Source organism: Fulmarus glacialis, unplaced genomic scaffold (genome assembly GCF_000690835.1).
Source record: "Fulmarus glacialis isolate BGI_N327 unplaced genomic scaffold, ASM69083v1 scaffold415, whole genome shotgun sequence".
Lineage (NCBI taxonomy): Eukaryota > Metazoa > Chordata > Aves > Procellariiformes > Procellariidae > Fulmarus > Fulmarus glacialis.
The window spans coordinates 13,228-27,293 of record NW_009213389.1 but is presented as its reverse complement, the minus strand read 5'-3'; the positions used below and the strand labels follow the sequence as shown (position 1 = coordinate 27,293).

General features: G+C 40.3%; 1 protein-coding gene across 1 annotated transcript in view; it reads right to left on the bottom strand.

The window, feature by feature from the left end:
- MCF2L (MCF.2 cell line derived transforming sequence-like) overlaps nucleotides 1-14,066 on the bottom strand; it is a gene marked incomplete at its 5' end in the record, with an annotated part of 62,474 nt that overhangs the window by 39,726 nt on the left and 8,682 nt on the right. Inside the window, one exon of the mRNA XM_009578160.1 lies at nucleotides 2,711-2,801. Coding sequence (XP_009576455.1) covers nucleotides 2,711-2,801 — 91 coding nt within the window. The remainder of the gene's footprint in view (nucleotides 1-2,710; nucleotides 2,802-14,066) is intronic.

The following is a 14,066-nucleotide window of genomic DNA, read 5'->3' as shown; positions in this document are numbered from 1 at the left end:
TAGCTTTACCTTGTCATCACAGCCTTGACTCTCTATAGCAACCCTAAAGTATCAGCATGAAATAAAGATTCAGCTCACCATTGCTGATTTTCTTTCCCAGGAAAGAAAATGATCCCTAACAACAAAGAAGGAAAATGAAGCCTAGAAATTTTTCATAATATAGAAAGATTTTCCACATTGATTTCAGCCTGAAACAAAAATTCTTTCTTTGTTAGTTTTGTTTCAAAACATACTTCTAACACCTGCTAGTATAAACCAAACATTTATGTGTGAAGTCTTGCAAATAACATAAAACAGTAATTATTAAAAAACACACATTAGTATGAGTTTCTGGTTAGCAGCTGCTCAGTGCTTACAAATATATTTCCTACAATTGTCAGGATATTAGTGATGGGCAGATGCTCCAGCCAGGATATTCCCGCTGGGCAGTGCTCCAGCCACAGCACCCTGCGCTGGCATCTCTGATTTCACAAATAGAAAGGGTCAACCCCCTTGGGATGATTAGAGAAAAATCGGGAAAGATGTCTGGGAAGATACTGCAGGACCTAGTACAAATGAGCCAACAGCCAAAACTCTCTTCTCAAATGATGTGAGATTCTCATCCTCACACACAGCAATAAACTCAAGCAATCAAAACTGCTAGAGATGCCAGGCTTTCAGACATAAGGTTCAATCTAGACAGCCCAAATGACACTCAGATGCTTCATCGCCAACAAAAGACAACTGTTAGGAAAACCAAAGAAGTGGAAGGTAAGCCTCTAGTTACCCTTGAGCCATTTAAAACTCTTTGTCCATCAGCAGGACTCAGAAATCCTTGTGACTTTGGTGCAAGATACGAATCATGTATACTTGGCTTTGTTTTTTTTTAAGTAATGGACAGCAGAAACCTATTTAGAGTTCACTTATGGCAAATATAGTAAAGAAATGGTGGAGACGGTAAATAAGGATTTGTCGCTACATCTTTTTTTGGAATGGGAAGGTAAAATTTTCAAGTGTTCAGGGATGACGTGACTATTGCAGAAGCCCAAGAAGAGTACTGCCACATGCATCCACGGACGCAATATAAAGCCAACGCTGAGCCAGTTCAGTGAAAAGAAACAGATATCAAAAAAAAAAGATCATGCCTCTAACAGATTAGACTTTGGATAGGAAGCATAATTTCTCTTTTAAATAAAGCTCACAGAAGAATGAGAAAAGAAGAAAAAAGAAAAATAACCCACCATCAACAGCACTGCAACCCACAGAGCTTGCTGCACTTAACACCCTTCTCCAGGCAAAGCCCTTAGGCACCAACACCACCACTACAATGATGGATCCCGTATCATGGGGAATAGATACTCAGGTTCTGTATATTGTGCTTCTAGGCAAAATAACCCACACTGGAGGAACATTACCACAAACGTTAATATTATGGCTATAAGCAACATGCCTGTAGTTGCCTCCCACCTCCTACCACCTCAATTACATAAATAAAAGGACTGTCATATGTGGAATACTTATCTGTCTTTAAACAGAAACTACAGCATTGAATTTTGAAAGAGATTAAAAGACTGCAGAGATATAAAACTTTTTCTTTAATCACCCCAAATTGTGCTGCTCTCAGTTTCCACTACTGGAATCCATTCAATGCTGCATCTCAAAATTTCAAAGTGAGCTGCAAAAGCAAGTTTTGCTAATATTTCTGTACATTTTAAATATTTTAACATTCCTAAACATACTTATTGTGGAAAAAGTTGCACTGTGGGAATATTATTTCATTATATATTCATTCACAAAAAGTCATATAGTGGGAATGGTAATTACATTACATTTAAATAAATACTTCTTAATTTACAATAAACAAACAGTTCCTTGGTCAAAATGGGACTACACAAAAATGACATTTACTGTTCTGATTTGACTTTTATTTTACAGAGCTTAACATTTTCAGTCATGAAAAATTAAAGAAAAGATGCTTACAGTTCTGTTTTTCAGCACTTACTGGAACGATTATCAACACTAACAACTCAAGCAAGGATAACAAGAAAAAAAACCCCCAAAAGTAAACAAACAGTATGGTAAGCACATGATAAACATGAATCTGTCTTTTCCTACTTGTGTAACCAAAAAAAAAAGCGCGCCTCTAATAAGCTTCGTTTTCATATTTAGAAAAAAATTAATTAAAAAGGAGACTGAAAGTAAACACATGTGCTGTTAATTGATCATAGTAGGTATGTAGTAGGTATGTTGCTTACAAGCAACCTTTGTTTTAATTCGAACACCACAAGATTAGCTTTTACACCTGAATTCCTTTCACAAGTGGTAAACTAAATGAGGACCCTCATCCTCAACTCTTCCAAAAAAGGAAGCTCACTTGAATAGTGAAAGGTTGACCCAAAGCTCTATGAGATGCACAGGCTTCCCATGCAAATATTAGTTCCCACTTCAGAGAGCTGCATGCTGCACACACACATACACGCATACACACACACTCTCCAAGTGCCTTCTCAGGCTGATGTCCTGAGCTGCAAACCACATTAAAAGCACATCATAGACACATGATGCTCAGTCCCAGTCAGCTGGGATACAAACACACTACTGGATACTTTTTGTGTCATATATCAGCTAATATTTTGTTGAAGAAATAAAGTAATTGCTGCTTTTCTACTCATAAGGGGAAGGTTCAACATGGAAAAATCTTTCTAAGGAGTTAATTTAAAACAGTACTCACTGCTATCCGCAGTATGGAAGCTTTCACAGAGGTCCATTTGTCTTGTCTGCGATCTATGACAAGAATAAATCCAATTCCAGCATCTTGTAAACTAAGTTTGGAGGAGGAAAGAAGAAAAAGAGAAAGTTTAGTTAAAAATACAAATGAAACTCCTCTGGTTCTCTCATTCAAAAAAGCAGTTAAAAAACTAGTTAAAAAGAAAAAAAAAGTAGCTTGACCTTTTTTGTGCAGAATCTTCTTCATCTAAACATCTTAAAGAAAGATATACTATACTATACACCATTGGAAAGAAGCAGCAGTCCCAAATATGTTCCATGGAGCCTCAAACCATATTCAAATAATGAATTCTTCTTTTTCATGAAAGATAGTTTTTACATTTCTTGTACTGAGATTATTTCAGAGGAAAATAAACGCCTTCAATTCTCCATTGTTTTGGTCCTGATATAATCCCTCCTTCATGCCGTTTTCAGTATAATTTCAGGATCAAAACAAAGTTATTTTCCTTTTGCATCTGCTTTTAACCTTCTGTTTGAATTGTCTTCCTCCTCACTGATATTTAAAACTCCTTAAAAACGCAGGTCCTTCCGATCATTTCCAGGGTATTGCTCTGGGCATCTGAAATTCTCATACGCCTCCAGGTTGCAAACTTGTTCCCAGGTGCATTTTTACATTCACCGAAACAAAAAATCCCTACGGCATTTAAACACTCCAAGTCAGAGATGAGAAAAATGAGATCAGATGCGCTTTTCTGGAATGGAAACATCTGTGAGAGAGATCCCGCTCAAATCCTTGCGTACGGGTGACCTTTCTTTTTCGCCCGTGCTCAGCTGCATGTGCTACCGAGTCCCAATCAAGGGATCTGCTCCTGTTTTGTAATTCCCCATCTAAGCCAATTGTGCAATGCCAGCAGCAGCCCTTGCCAGCCAATCGCAATCAAAATGGAAATGACAGGCAAATACAAGGCAGACGGGCTCGGATTTGTTATTTTTCTCATCTATTTTTAATATATGTGCTGTATTTTCAGTCCAGATAATAATTTACTGCAAGGCCTACTGTCTGCACTGTGTGACATTTAGAAACACTGTGCATCGATTTGTTATCATCATACCTTAAAAGACAATATAAAAATCAACACAACAGAATGTCAGGATCCCTTATTCAAGATTGCTGAATCATGAAAACACCAGCTTTGCTTTATAAGATTATGTTGGTAGCATAATAATAATAATAATAATAATAATAGAATGTTGAGGAGGATGAAGAACACAGGTACCCGGATGTGTCATCTTAAGCTATTCTTCAAAATTACAAATTTAAACACGACTCACAGTCTGTCCCCTGTCTTTTACAAACTGTAATATCTCTCAAATTTACAGACTAAATATTTAGGGGGAAACATGAATAATCATAAAAAATGCAAAGAAACACTTGCTTTCTTTCAAAAGCAGCTAAGCAGTCATTTTAACATTGGAGAATATTAGAAATGACCCCTCACTGCCCACATTCAGCGCATGTTACTTAACTCCTGCCTCTGGGTTAGGACAACACTGATAAACAACATCTGAGTACTTGCCTTGTAAGCCTGAATAACCCTTGCAGACAAACAGGGCTTTATACTAGCAATATGCTTCCCACTACAGTAAATTTCCATGATTTACTAAAGCTTCCCCTCTTCCTTCTCTTTCTTTATTTGAAAGGCAAGAGGAGGAGAGAGATCCAGATTGATTTTAGCATCTTCCTCTTCCCCGTTTAAAGTTCCCACCATTTTAATCTTTAGTCACTGAGCAAAATAAAATGCTAATAGCAACCATGTTCCACAATAATCAGGTAGCAAAACAAACTCCATGGGTCACACAGCCTAAACGTGGATGAATGGAGGCAAAAAGGTGCTACAGCTATTCCCCCAGTGGTTTACGTGGATTTTGAAGGGTATTAAGACTCTTAAAGAGCTATTTCCCCTGCTCAGTTGAAGTCCCTGGGAGTCCTGAAATTTTTGCATACTTCCTCAGTGGAAGCACAATCTCAGATCCCACAGAGTATCTAAATGCAACATCTGTATCATATTTCAAGAAACTATTGACATTTCTGCATAACAGGAATAAAATCAAAGCCTCTGACAGAGCATCAATCAGATTTCTCTCCAGTAGCACAGGGAAAGACAGGCTCAGCTGGGATCCCGCAGAAGATCAAGATGGCAGCTCCACACACTTAATCATCTGCCTCAACACCTAGCAATAAGCAGAGCTTAGTACCATTCTCCTAGAAAAAAAGACAAGGCTTACTTAAGTGGAAGAGTTGACAAAGGAAAGCACATCTCTAAGATAGCCCAAAAGACGTCTTTAGCCAGCCTTCTTTTTCCACTGGATCAAATACATCAGGTGGTTGCATGATTCAGAATGCGTCCCCCTTCCAGGCTCAGAAATAAAAGCCAGGATTCCCCACTGCTGGCTAGAAGAGAGCCAGGGGCAAAGTCTTGAGCATCTGACTTCAAATCGTTAACACTCCATTAACATAGATCGCTTAAAAAAAAATTAAATGTTCTGTTCTGAACCAATCATGGTGGGAAAAATACTTGTTATCTTGACAACAGTGTCTTGTTACAAAGGGCTGGCTATTGAGTCTGGGATCCAGCTCCAGCAAGTCGTAGGCAGGAAGCAACAAACCAAACTAAGACATTGTGTACAACAAAGTTGAGAACATTATGAAGACAACAAAGTCACGTATTCAAGAAAAGTAAATATTGGAAACAGGTCTGTTTGCCAGTGCACCCTTGCTCTACTGACCTCTCTTCGCTGCCACAAACACCTGCGTACGTAGTTACAAGACAGTTTGCAAGACCCCCCTCTCTTTCAGGGCACAGGATGAACGGTGCTCTGGGAAAAAGCAGGTATTCAATTTTCCTGTGGCTCCTGATTTAACTCTGAGTGCCAGCGGTCCCTCGTTCCCTCAGCGATATTTATTACATTGTATCCAAATACTGATTTCCTCTCCCCCCCGCCCTCCATTTGCTTGAGAGTAAAGCATTTTGGCTTCTGCTCTGTGTCTCAGCAGAAGCATGCTCTGATGGACACCGCCTGACCTGCTCATCAGGCTTTACCCCCCGCCTTGCTCCAGTTACATTGTACTCATCAGCTTAGCCCAGGTCTTCTCACGCCTCTCTACCACGCTCCAATAAACTTGTCACCACCACCCACATTTGTCTCTCCCATTCATCACTTCAACCACCGTCATTCCTTGCTGTCAAGAACAGCTCAAAAAGTCTTGGCACTTTATTTTTTTTATTTTGTACTGTCAGGACAAATGACCAAATCAGTTCTTACCCCACCCCTACCCAAATATCGCACTCCCCTCATCCTCCAACCTGAGTCTCCCTCACCCTACGTCCCACTCAATCTTTCAGTATCTTCCCTCGGGTGGACACTTCCCTTGGCCGTGGTCCTGCCTGTCGAGTCAGGCAGCTTGCCTGCGCTGCCCGCCTGTCAACAGGCGGCACTCGCATCCCATCAGACACTCTTCCTGCTCTCAGCCCTGGTAGCGGACCTGGCTCATTCCGCAACCACGGAGAAGCTCTTGATCAGCCCCAGGATGACGCGGGGCATTTCTGACAACAGACTCGAGTAGCTACTGAGCGTCTGTGACCTGGGATTTAGGCGAACTTTTCTCAAGGTATTTCCTTGACACAAAGGCCATCATTCTTCAAAGTGTCAAGTCCGAGTCCTTGACCAAAGGATGAAGACACTTGAGCTTCTAAAACAAAAAGCTGTTTCAATCTTTGAAAAGCAGAGTGGATTTGTTCCCTGGCTTCTTGGGAACAACGCATCTATTCTGGCTGAACTTTAAACCAAAAACTCAGGTGAGACCTCACGAATAGAAAGAAAATTTGGCAGAGTTGTAAATGACTGGAAACCAACCCTGACGGTGAGAAACAGCAGACAACCTTAGCAGAAGCACCTGCCTACTAAGGATTCTTGACATTTCCCTTACAACCTCTGTTTTCTTTAATGCATTAACTTGTATCCGGTGTACTTTCTGAAACATAATTTATATAAGCTTGTAATTCAAAGTTAGTATTTCCTTCCTTTGTTTCCCTCCTAACACAAAAAAAACCCCCAACATCATGAGATAAGCTCTGTTCTTCTGTTTATTCACCAGCACAAAGAACAGAACATTTTTAGAAAGGCAGAGAAACCATCCCTGCTCTGCAGGAAATACGTCCGGCAAACTCACAAAGGCCAGGTCAGAAAGGTAGAAAGCAGGGGAAGGGGTCACAGAGGACAGATAATGGGAAAAAATGCAGCAGCGGGTAGACTTTCGGCTCAGTCCTCTCCCTCCGTCTTGGGGAGCCACTGTTAACACTATTTGGAGATGGTGAGAGAGTAAGGTTGAAGTACCTGCCCAACAAGCACTGAGTTCTCCATGTAGACTGGAGAGCAGGAGCTGAATTTTCCACTTAGCGACTCCTCAGCTTTAGATTATGGGGACATCTCCCTCTTTGTCTTGTTTGCAAGACTTATGAGCTCATGCACTTGGGAGAAAGGGTGGGAAAGCTTACAGTACATAGGACTGCAGAAAGAAACTTCCCTCTGGGGTGTGTGGAAGCAATTACATAGTCATCATCTGAAAGATCCTCGCATTTCTCCAAGGTATGGGTGGTGACAACTGCTACACAAATTGCTTCTACACTGCTGTATGAAAACTGTTTGCATACATTGCTCTCTATTACAAACAAAAAAAAAGCAAATCTTCAGGTTCATCGCAGCGACTCAATAATACCAAGCTTTTGGATGTTTGAAATTCTGTGCAGCATTTTAGGTTAAATTATTCCAGTTTAATAAAAGTGAATTTCAGTCTTAAAGCCTTATTATTAAACAGTTGGCTTACATTACACTTAGGATTGTTCCCTACCTTGACTACCTCTGCCTCTACATACAAACTGACTAGAAATTCTCGCTCTCAATGGCTGAACAGCTATTTTGCTAGTAGGACTTCAGTAATATTCAGTGAAGAATTACTGCATTGAGCAGAGCACCAAGGTAATGTCTGCAGCAATCTGCATTACAAGCAACTGAAGCTGTCTTTAGATCCCTGGTACCACCCGTTCTTAAAGCTTACTCACCGTCTGTAGCTCATCACTGACCATCAATGTGCATCAGTGATATGCACACACTGCTTGAAGAGATGCAGGGTCTCAGGCTGCTTAAAAATCCTTATCTTTTTTGGCATGCAACACGTAGGCCTATGCAGGAAGGACTGTGGTATTGGCCCATCCACCCATCATTGGCCATACTACTGTACCATGAAAGGGCAAACATACAAGACATAGTGACAGATCATCTTAGGAATGGCATTATCCATCCTGTCTGTACAGCAGTTAGGTTTATGCTTGGGCATGCCACAAGGGTTGTGTGGACCAGCTCTTTAAAAAAAAAAAAAATTAAAAAAAATTGAATCTCAAAGGTAGAATTGTATCCAGTGCAGAAAAAGACAAGCTGGAGCTCAAACAGGTTCAGCATCTACAAGGAGACAGTCCAGTAGCCTGAGCACAGGGGTAACAAACACTTTGAACACCAAGCATTCCTATCGTGCTCCCAGTGATAAAAATGCTTCCAGCTACCACTCTTTGAAGTCAGAAGTCATCCTATATTCAGTCATCAGCAAACAAGCTAGGGTCATCAGGAACAGCACTCTCTGTTACTTTGCTTAGGAACAGGCTATTGGAAACCAGACACTAACTAGCGAGGTTATTGTTTCCCAAGAGAAACTTTGCATCCTACATTTTCAGAGGCATTTCAACTGACTGAACCTGAGCCACTTCCAAGACCACTTCTCCATCCCTCCTGCTGCTGCTAGGAATGACTTCTTGGGGAGTGAAGGGGAAACAAGAACTCTTTCTTAATCATAAGTGCTTCATACATTAAAAAAATGAAACCACTAATGCCCTGGCAATGAATGAAAGCAAGTAAGAGCCATCTCCTAGTGGCCTTTATATGCTCTAGAAGACAGCCAGATAATATGGTGAAGAACATGGTATTAACGGTATTAACAAATCAAGATAGAAAGCTCCAGTACAGCAACTATGAAAGAATATAGTTCAGCTAAGCCCTATGATGACATTTCACATTACCAGTTTTATGCTGGTTTCCCAGCAAGGAAAAGGGCAGGAACAATTCACCTGGCCTAGTCTTGCCCCACATCTCCCCTCTTTGTGTCCCTTATGTAGGATAACCAAGAGTTCTTCTATTTGATCACTAGGTAAGTCCTAGAGGATGCAGTTTTTCCTAGAGCAGAAGAATTTAATGGTTTATTAATTTGACAAAGGAAAAAAAGTTAAACTACAACATTAACCAAATCTAGTACCCAAGCACTAAACAGTAATCAGTTTCATTTTCTTACAATTCTTTATTGCTCATTATCATAAAGCCTACTTTGTTTCAAAACTGGCCAATTTATCCACTTAATTCCAAAACAAATCCACCAGCTGGGTATTTTAAAAAAGAAACAAAATAATTATCATATTTGGCATTACAACCCTCACTTTAAAAGGTGTTCTACTTATTAATTTTAAAATATTTTCGTACTTGATTGGTCATTAAGTATTCTGATCTTAGGACAGCTTCTTTCTCACTATCCAAAGTGAGACTAAGATTAAGGACTTCTCAATGTTGGAAACCACAGTCTCTAAGGAGAAGAAAGCGGTCTTGTGCTTTCTTGAGTAAATGATGGAAATAAGAGGATGTATCACACTCTACAAAGCTCCAGTTCAAAAGCTTCAGGTATCACAGGCTTTTATAGCCCATAATACCCAGCCTCACTGTAGAAGGTGCCTGATCAAATCAATTTAGAAATAGCAGGAACTGAAAAAAACCTATAAACCAGACATTATTTGAGCTCTACACTGGACAATGAACATTCTAGTTTCAATTGCTAAGTGAGCCTGTAGGTTTTAACACAGTATCCAAGCTGAATACTGCTTTGTAATGCTGCTGCTATTTCAGAGCTTACTTATGTGTTTTCTAGAAACCTGCACTTAAACTAGTACTTAAAAGCATTCAAATGAAGAATAGCCTGTAAAATAAAAAATGTCTTAATCCTTTATAACACCAATGTTACAAATAATATTCCAAATTTGCAATGTAAATGTACAAATCATGAAGTGATTACACACCTAAGACAAGTTGGAAGTGTTCTGGACGCTGGACAGTAATACATTCCCACTAACTACACTTGCCCTAAATTAGCAAACTTTGAAATTTTATTTTCTATTTTTATGACAGAAAATTTGAAGTTTGCATTGGTATTGAGATATCAATGGCAAAGAAACAATCTGCCAAGAAAATAAATAGAATGAAAACGTATTCCCAAAAGATGGTTGTACATACAGTTGCATGATCCTATCATGACATTTAATTGGTTGGACAGAAAATAGCAGTTTGGTGCCAAATTCTGCCACAGATGTATGACTAACTGAGGTCAAAGAATATTGCACACATCTGAGAACAGAATTGTTCCTAACAAGGGTAACATTTATGAACATAATATTTACAAACACCCAGATGAAGCTCTTTGGCTACCTAGCAGATCTCCTGAGCCCCTAAAGCAAACTGGCATGACATTTCGGCTTCAGTTCAAACTGCAGGCCTGACAGCTCAGTTTGGATTCCCGCAAGAATCACTTTCAGTTGAGGTGTGTAACTGGTCTATCAGGTATCAGTTCTTATTCCAGCAACATTTATGAGAAAAAAAACAGAAATTATGAGCGCACTCCATTTCTGGCACATGGCACTGCATATGGGACAAAAATGGGAACACAATGATTAACAACTTTGCATAATTTCATAGAATCATAGAATCATTAAGGTTGGAAAAGACCTCTAAGATCATCAAGTCCAACCGTTAACCCAACACCACCATGCCCACTAAACCATGTCCCTAAGCGCCTCATCTACACATCTTTTAAATACTTCCAGGAATGGTGACTCAACCACTTCCCTGGGCAGCCTGTTCCAAGGTCTGACCACTCTTTCAGTAAGGAAGATTTTCCTAATGTCCAGTCTAAACCTCCCTTGGCGCAACTTGAGGCCATTTCCTCTCGTCCTATCGCTTGTTACTTGGGAGAAGAGACCAACCCCCACCTTGCTACAACCTCCTTTCAGGCAGTTGTAGAGCGTGATGAGGTCTCCCCTCAGCCTCCTCTTCTCCAGGCTGAACAGCCCCAGTTCCCTCAGCCGCTCCTCATAAGACTTGTGCTCTAGGCCCTTCACCAGCTTCGTTGCCCTTCTCTGGACACGCTCCAGCACCTCAATGTCCTTCTTGTAGTGAGGGGCCCAAAACTGAACACAGTATTCGAGGTGCGGCCTCACCAGGGCCGAGGACAGGGGCACGATCACCTCCCTACTCAGATAGAATTAGTAATATAGTTTTGTCTTTAATTTTTGTAACTATATATCTCTTCAGCTGAAAACACTGAAGAAGTCAGCTAATGAGTGCAGGAAGCGCATTTGGGAGGACATGTCCATTGCTTCTGATCTCCTTGGAAAACCGTCCACTGAGGACAGACCCAAGGAACAGGCTCACCTCAAGCTTCCCGAGGTGCTGAATTTAAAACCGGTGCTTGGGGGTGTGGAAGTCACTGCACTGCGCCTATCTCTCCATATCCAAATCTCTGGAATCAGGAACAAAACTTGCCATCTAGTCCTTACTGTGTTTAACTAGTGAGTGCCTACACTGTGCTTCAGCAAAAGGCTATTGAGCTAGAATTTGTCATATTGGGCCCTCTCATAGTCAGCTTAATAAACTTTAACTGCAGAAGGAAAAACCTACCCAACTCGAACTAAGGCTGACCATTGTTCATGAAGAAATACAGGAAAGAGAAGGAATTCCAGCAAAAGAAATTTAAAATGAGACAGTCAGAAGTGCTGCTATACAAGTGCAGCCTCTAGTGGTCTGTCCAAAATCACTGAATGCCAAGTAAAAATTATATATAAAGCTCCTGGCAGTAACAGCTGCATTTTACCCAACACAGCTGATGCTGTGACACCCCACAGCAGGAGCATAACCTGTAAGCAAGGAGGCACCATTTCTCATTGATTCTTATGTTTAAAATCTGATTTTGAAAATAAAAACTGCTCCCCCCAAAAACAACCCCAACTAAATCACTATGAATACAACGACGTGCATACTACTCTACCATCTTCTTCATTCTACACTGGAATTCTGTGAATAGATGGATTTTTAAACGCACATTCAACACACAGCATTTGGACTTTCTCTTTACTTTGGTTTTGATAGTTACTGTCTTCCCTTCAGAGAAACAGATGAAGCTGCATGGGAAATGAAGAAAATCTGAGCCTTTGTGTTGGAGCTGAACCTGTTGAAGTTTCATCATTAGACAAGGTTCAGATAAGAAATTTGATGTGTTTCTCTCCCTTCCTCCACTACACCCTTTTCTTTTTTTCTTCCTTCTCTACATTCCAGTTAACTCTCTCTAAATCTTACCCAGTATACCACTGATGAAAACCTTATCTCCTCTCTTTCCTATCATGCTTACTTTTGGTCTCACCTGTTATTACTTCACACCCCAGCTACGTCTGAGGGCATACTGTATTTCAATTTTCTCAGGATTGGGGAATCATCAGATACACAAAATTGTATTTTAGGATCTCACAGCAAGCGGGCAAAGAAGAATTTAGATGAATGTTGGGTTGTGAGGTGGCATAAATAAAAACCATGATAGGCAAGTGGTTATAATTTGCTCATGAGGCAGAAGAGAGGAACAGAATCATACAGCCTGCAAGAGCAATACCATGAAAATGCTTTTTGAAACTTTGTAAGCATAGGCAAGATAATTACACACGAGGTTATGTCAATGACAGGAGATCTTAAAAGCCAGATAAACAGGAGACAAAATAATGAAAGCAACTTCAAAGAGCTTTGTCTAAGGGGCTGATAATAATTCAAAACTTTGGAAGTCTCATCTAAACTTCACAATGATTGTAGCCCCGAAAGCCACGCGTGGTTACATGCAGCTCTATCCCTGATCTGAAAATCCCTCAGTCACCGCAGGACTGTGATACGAACAGTTTACTGCATCTACCTGTAAAGCAAGAACCCACAAGGAAGATGGGCTACTATCAGAGACGTACTGTTGATGAGGCGAGTGACTACTCAGTGACGACCAGTAGAGCTGCTCTCAAGCCTTGGTCTCAAAGGAAACCAAAGGTCTTTATCCTGCACAGCAGCAGGTCCCTTGAAATTGTGTGATATGAATCCAAACCCGTTTACCTGAGGCACTTTCGTCTCAAGCACAGCTTGTGTTCCTCAGCCAGATAAGCAGCATTGGTACACACCTGATTTATTTTTAAGTATTTACACTGATTTATATAGCATACACAGTCACATTTCTTTTTTCCCTCCCCACTCAGCTTCAGAGACACGGGTGTCAGTGTCTTACTTGACTGGTCCCTATAGCTCTGCTTTATCTCCCATGCTACTCCAGGTCCTCAAAACAGTCTCTCTCCCACTTTCAAGCCAATTCCTCTTTAAAATAAACAAGCAGACATGACTGACTAGAGTACAGTAATGCTGGCTATGTTCCATCATATATGCTGACATTCTTTCTGCTCCAGAAAGCTTATGCTGTTGGGAGAAGCTGAAGGAATGTAGCTAGTGTTAAAAATGAGAACTAAAGTGTCCAGGCATCATTATCTGCCTGGACCTGGACATATGCTCGTACTATATGCACTGATTTCCTTTCTGTGGTACCCATCAGCCTTTTTTTATGGTAACTTAGAAAGCTTTACCCCACCAAGGAACCTCACAGACTAAAATCAGAACAGCTTTGATGCGTTTCTGCAGGTACAGAAATAATCATTAAAAGACAAAGTTATTGCTTAACAGATCCTCTTTTAGTGTGTGAAATTAACTGAAGTAAGTTTCTTTAAGGAAGAGTTTTAATTTTCTAAATGGAAAAATCCAGTGTAATTTTTTCAGGTCATGCAGAGCTGCTTTTGGAAGGACCTGCTGAAGAAAGACAACAACTTGCAGGACTCATTTAGACTTAACTACAGATGGCTGAAGTAGGCCACAATATCCTTGAGCAACAATTAAGGATAAATACGTCAACAAAGGCAAAAGGCTCCACGTTGGTTAAGTAAATATGAGCATCAGAAAGCCTACGCGATCCTCGCTTTAGAACTGTAAGTCAGATTCCATAAAAGCATTTTTACACTTATTCAGAACTATGATATTGGAATTATACATATTTCCAGTACACTTCAACAACCATTAATGCCACTGCACGAAGTATTGGTACAGCCTTATCTGGAATGCTGTGTTTTAGAAAGGTCAGTTTATATTTA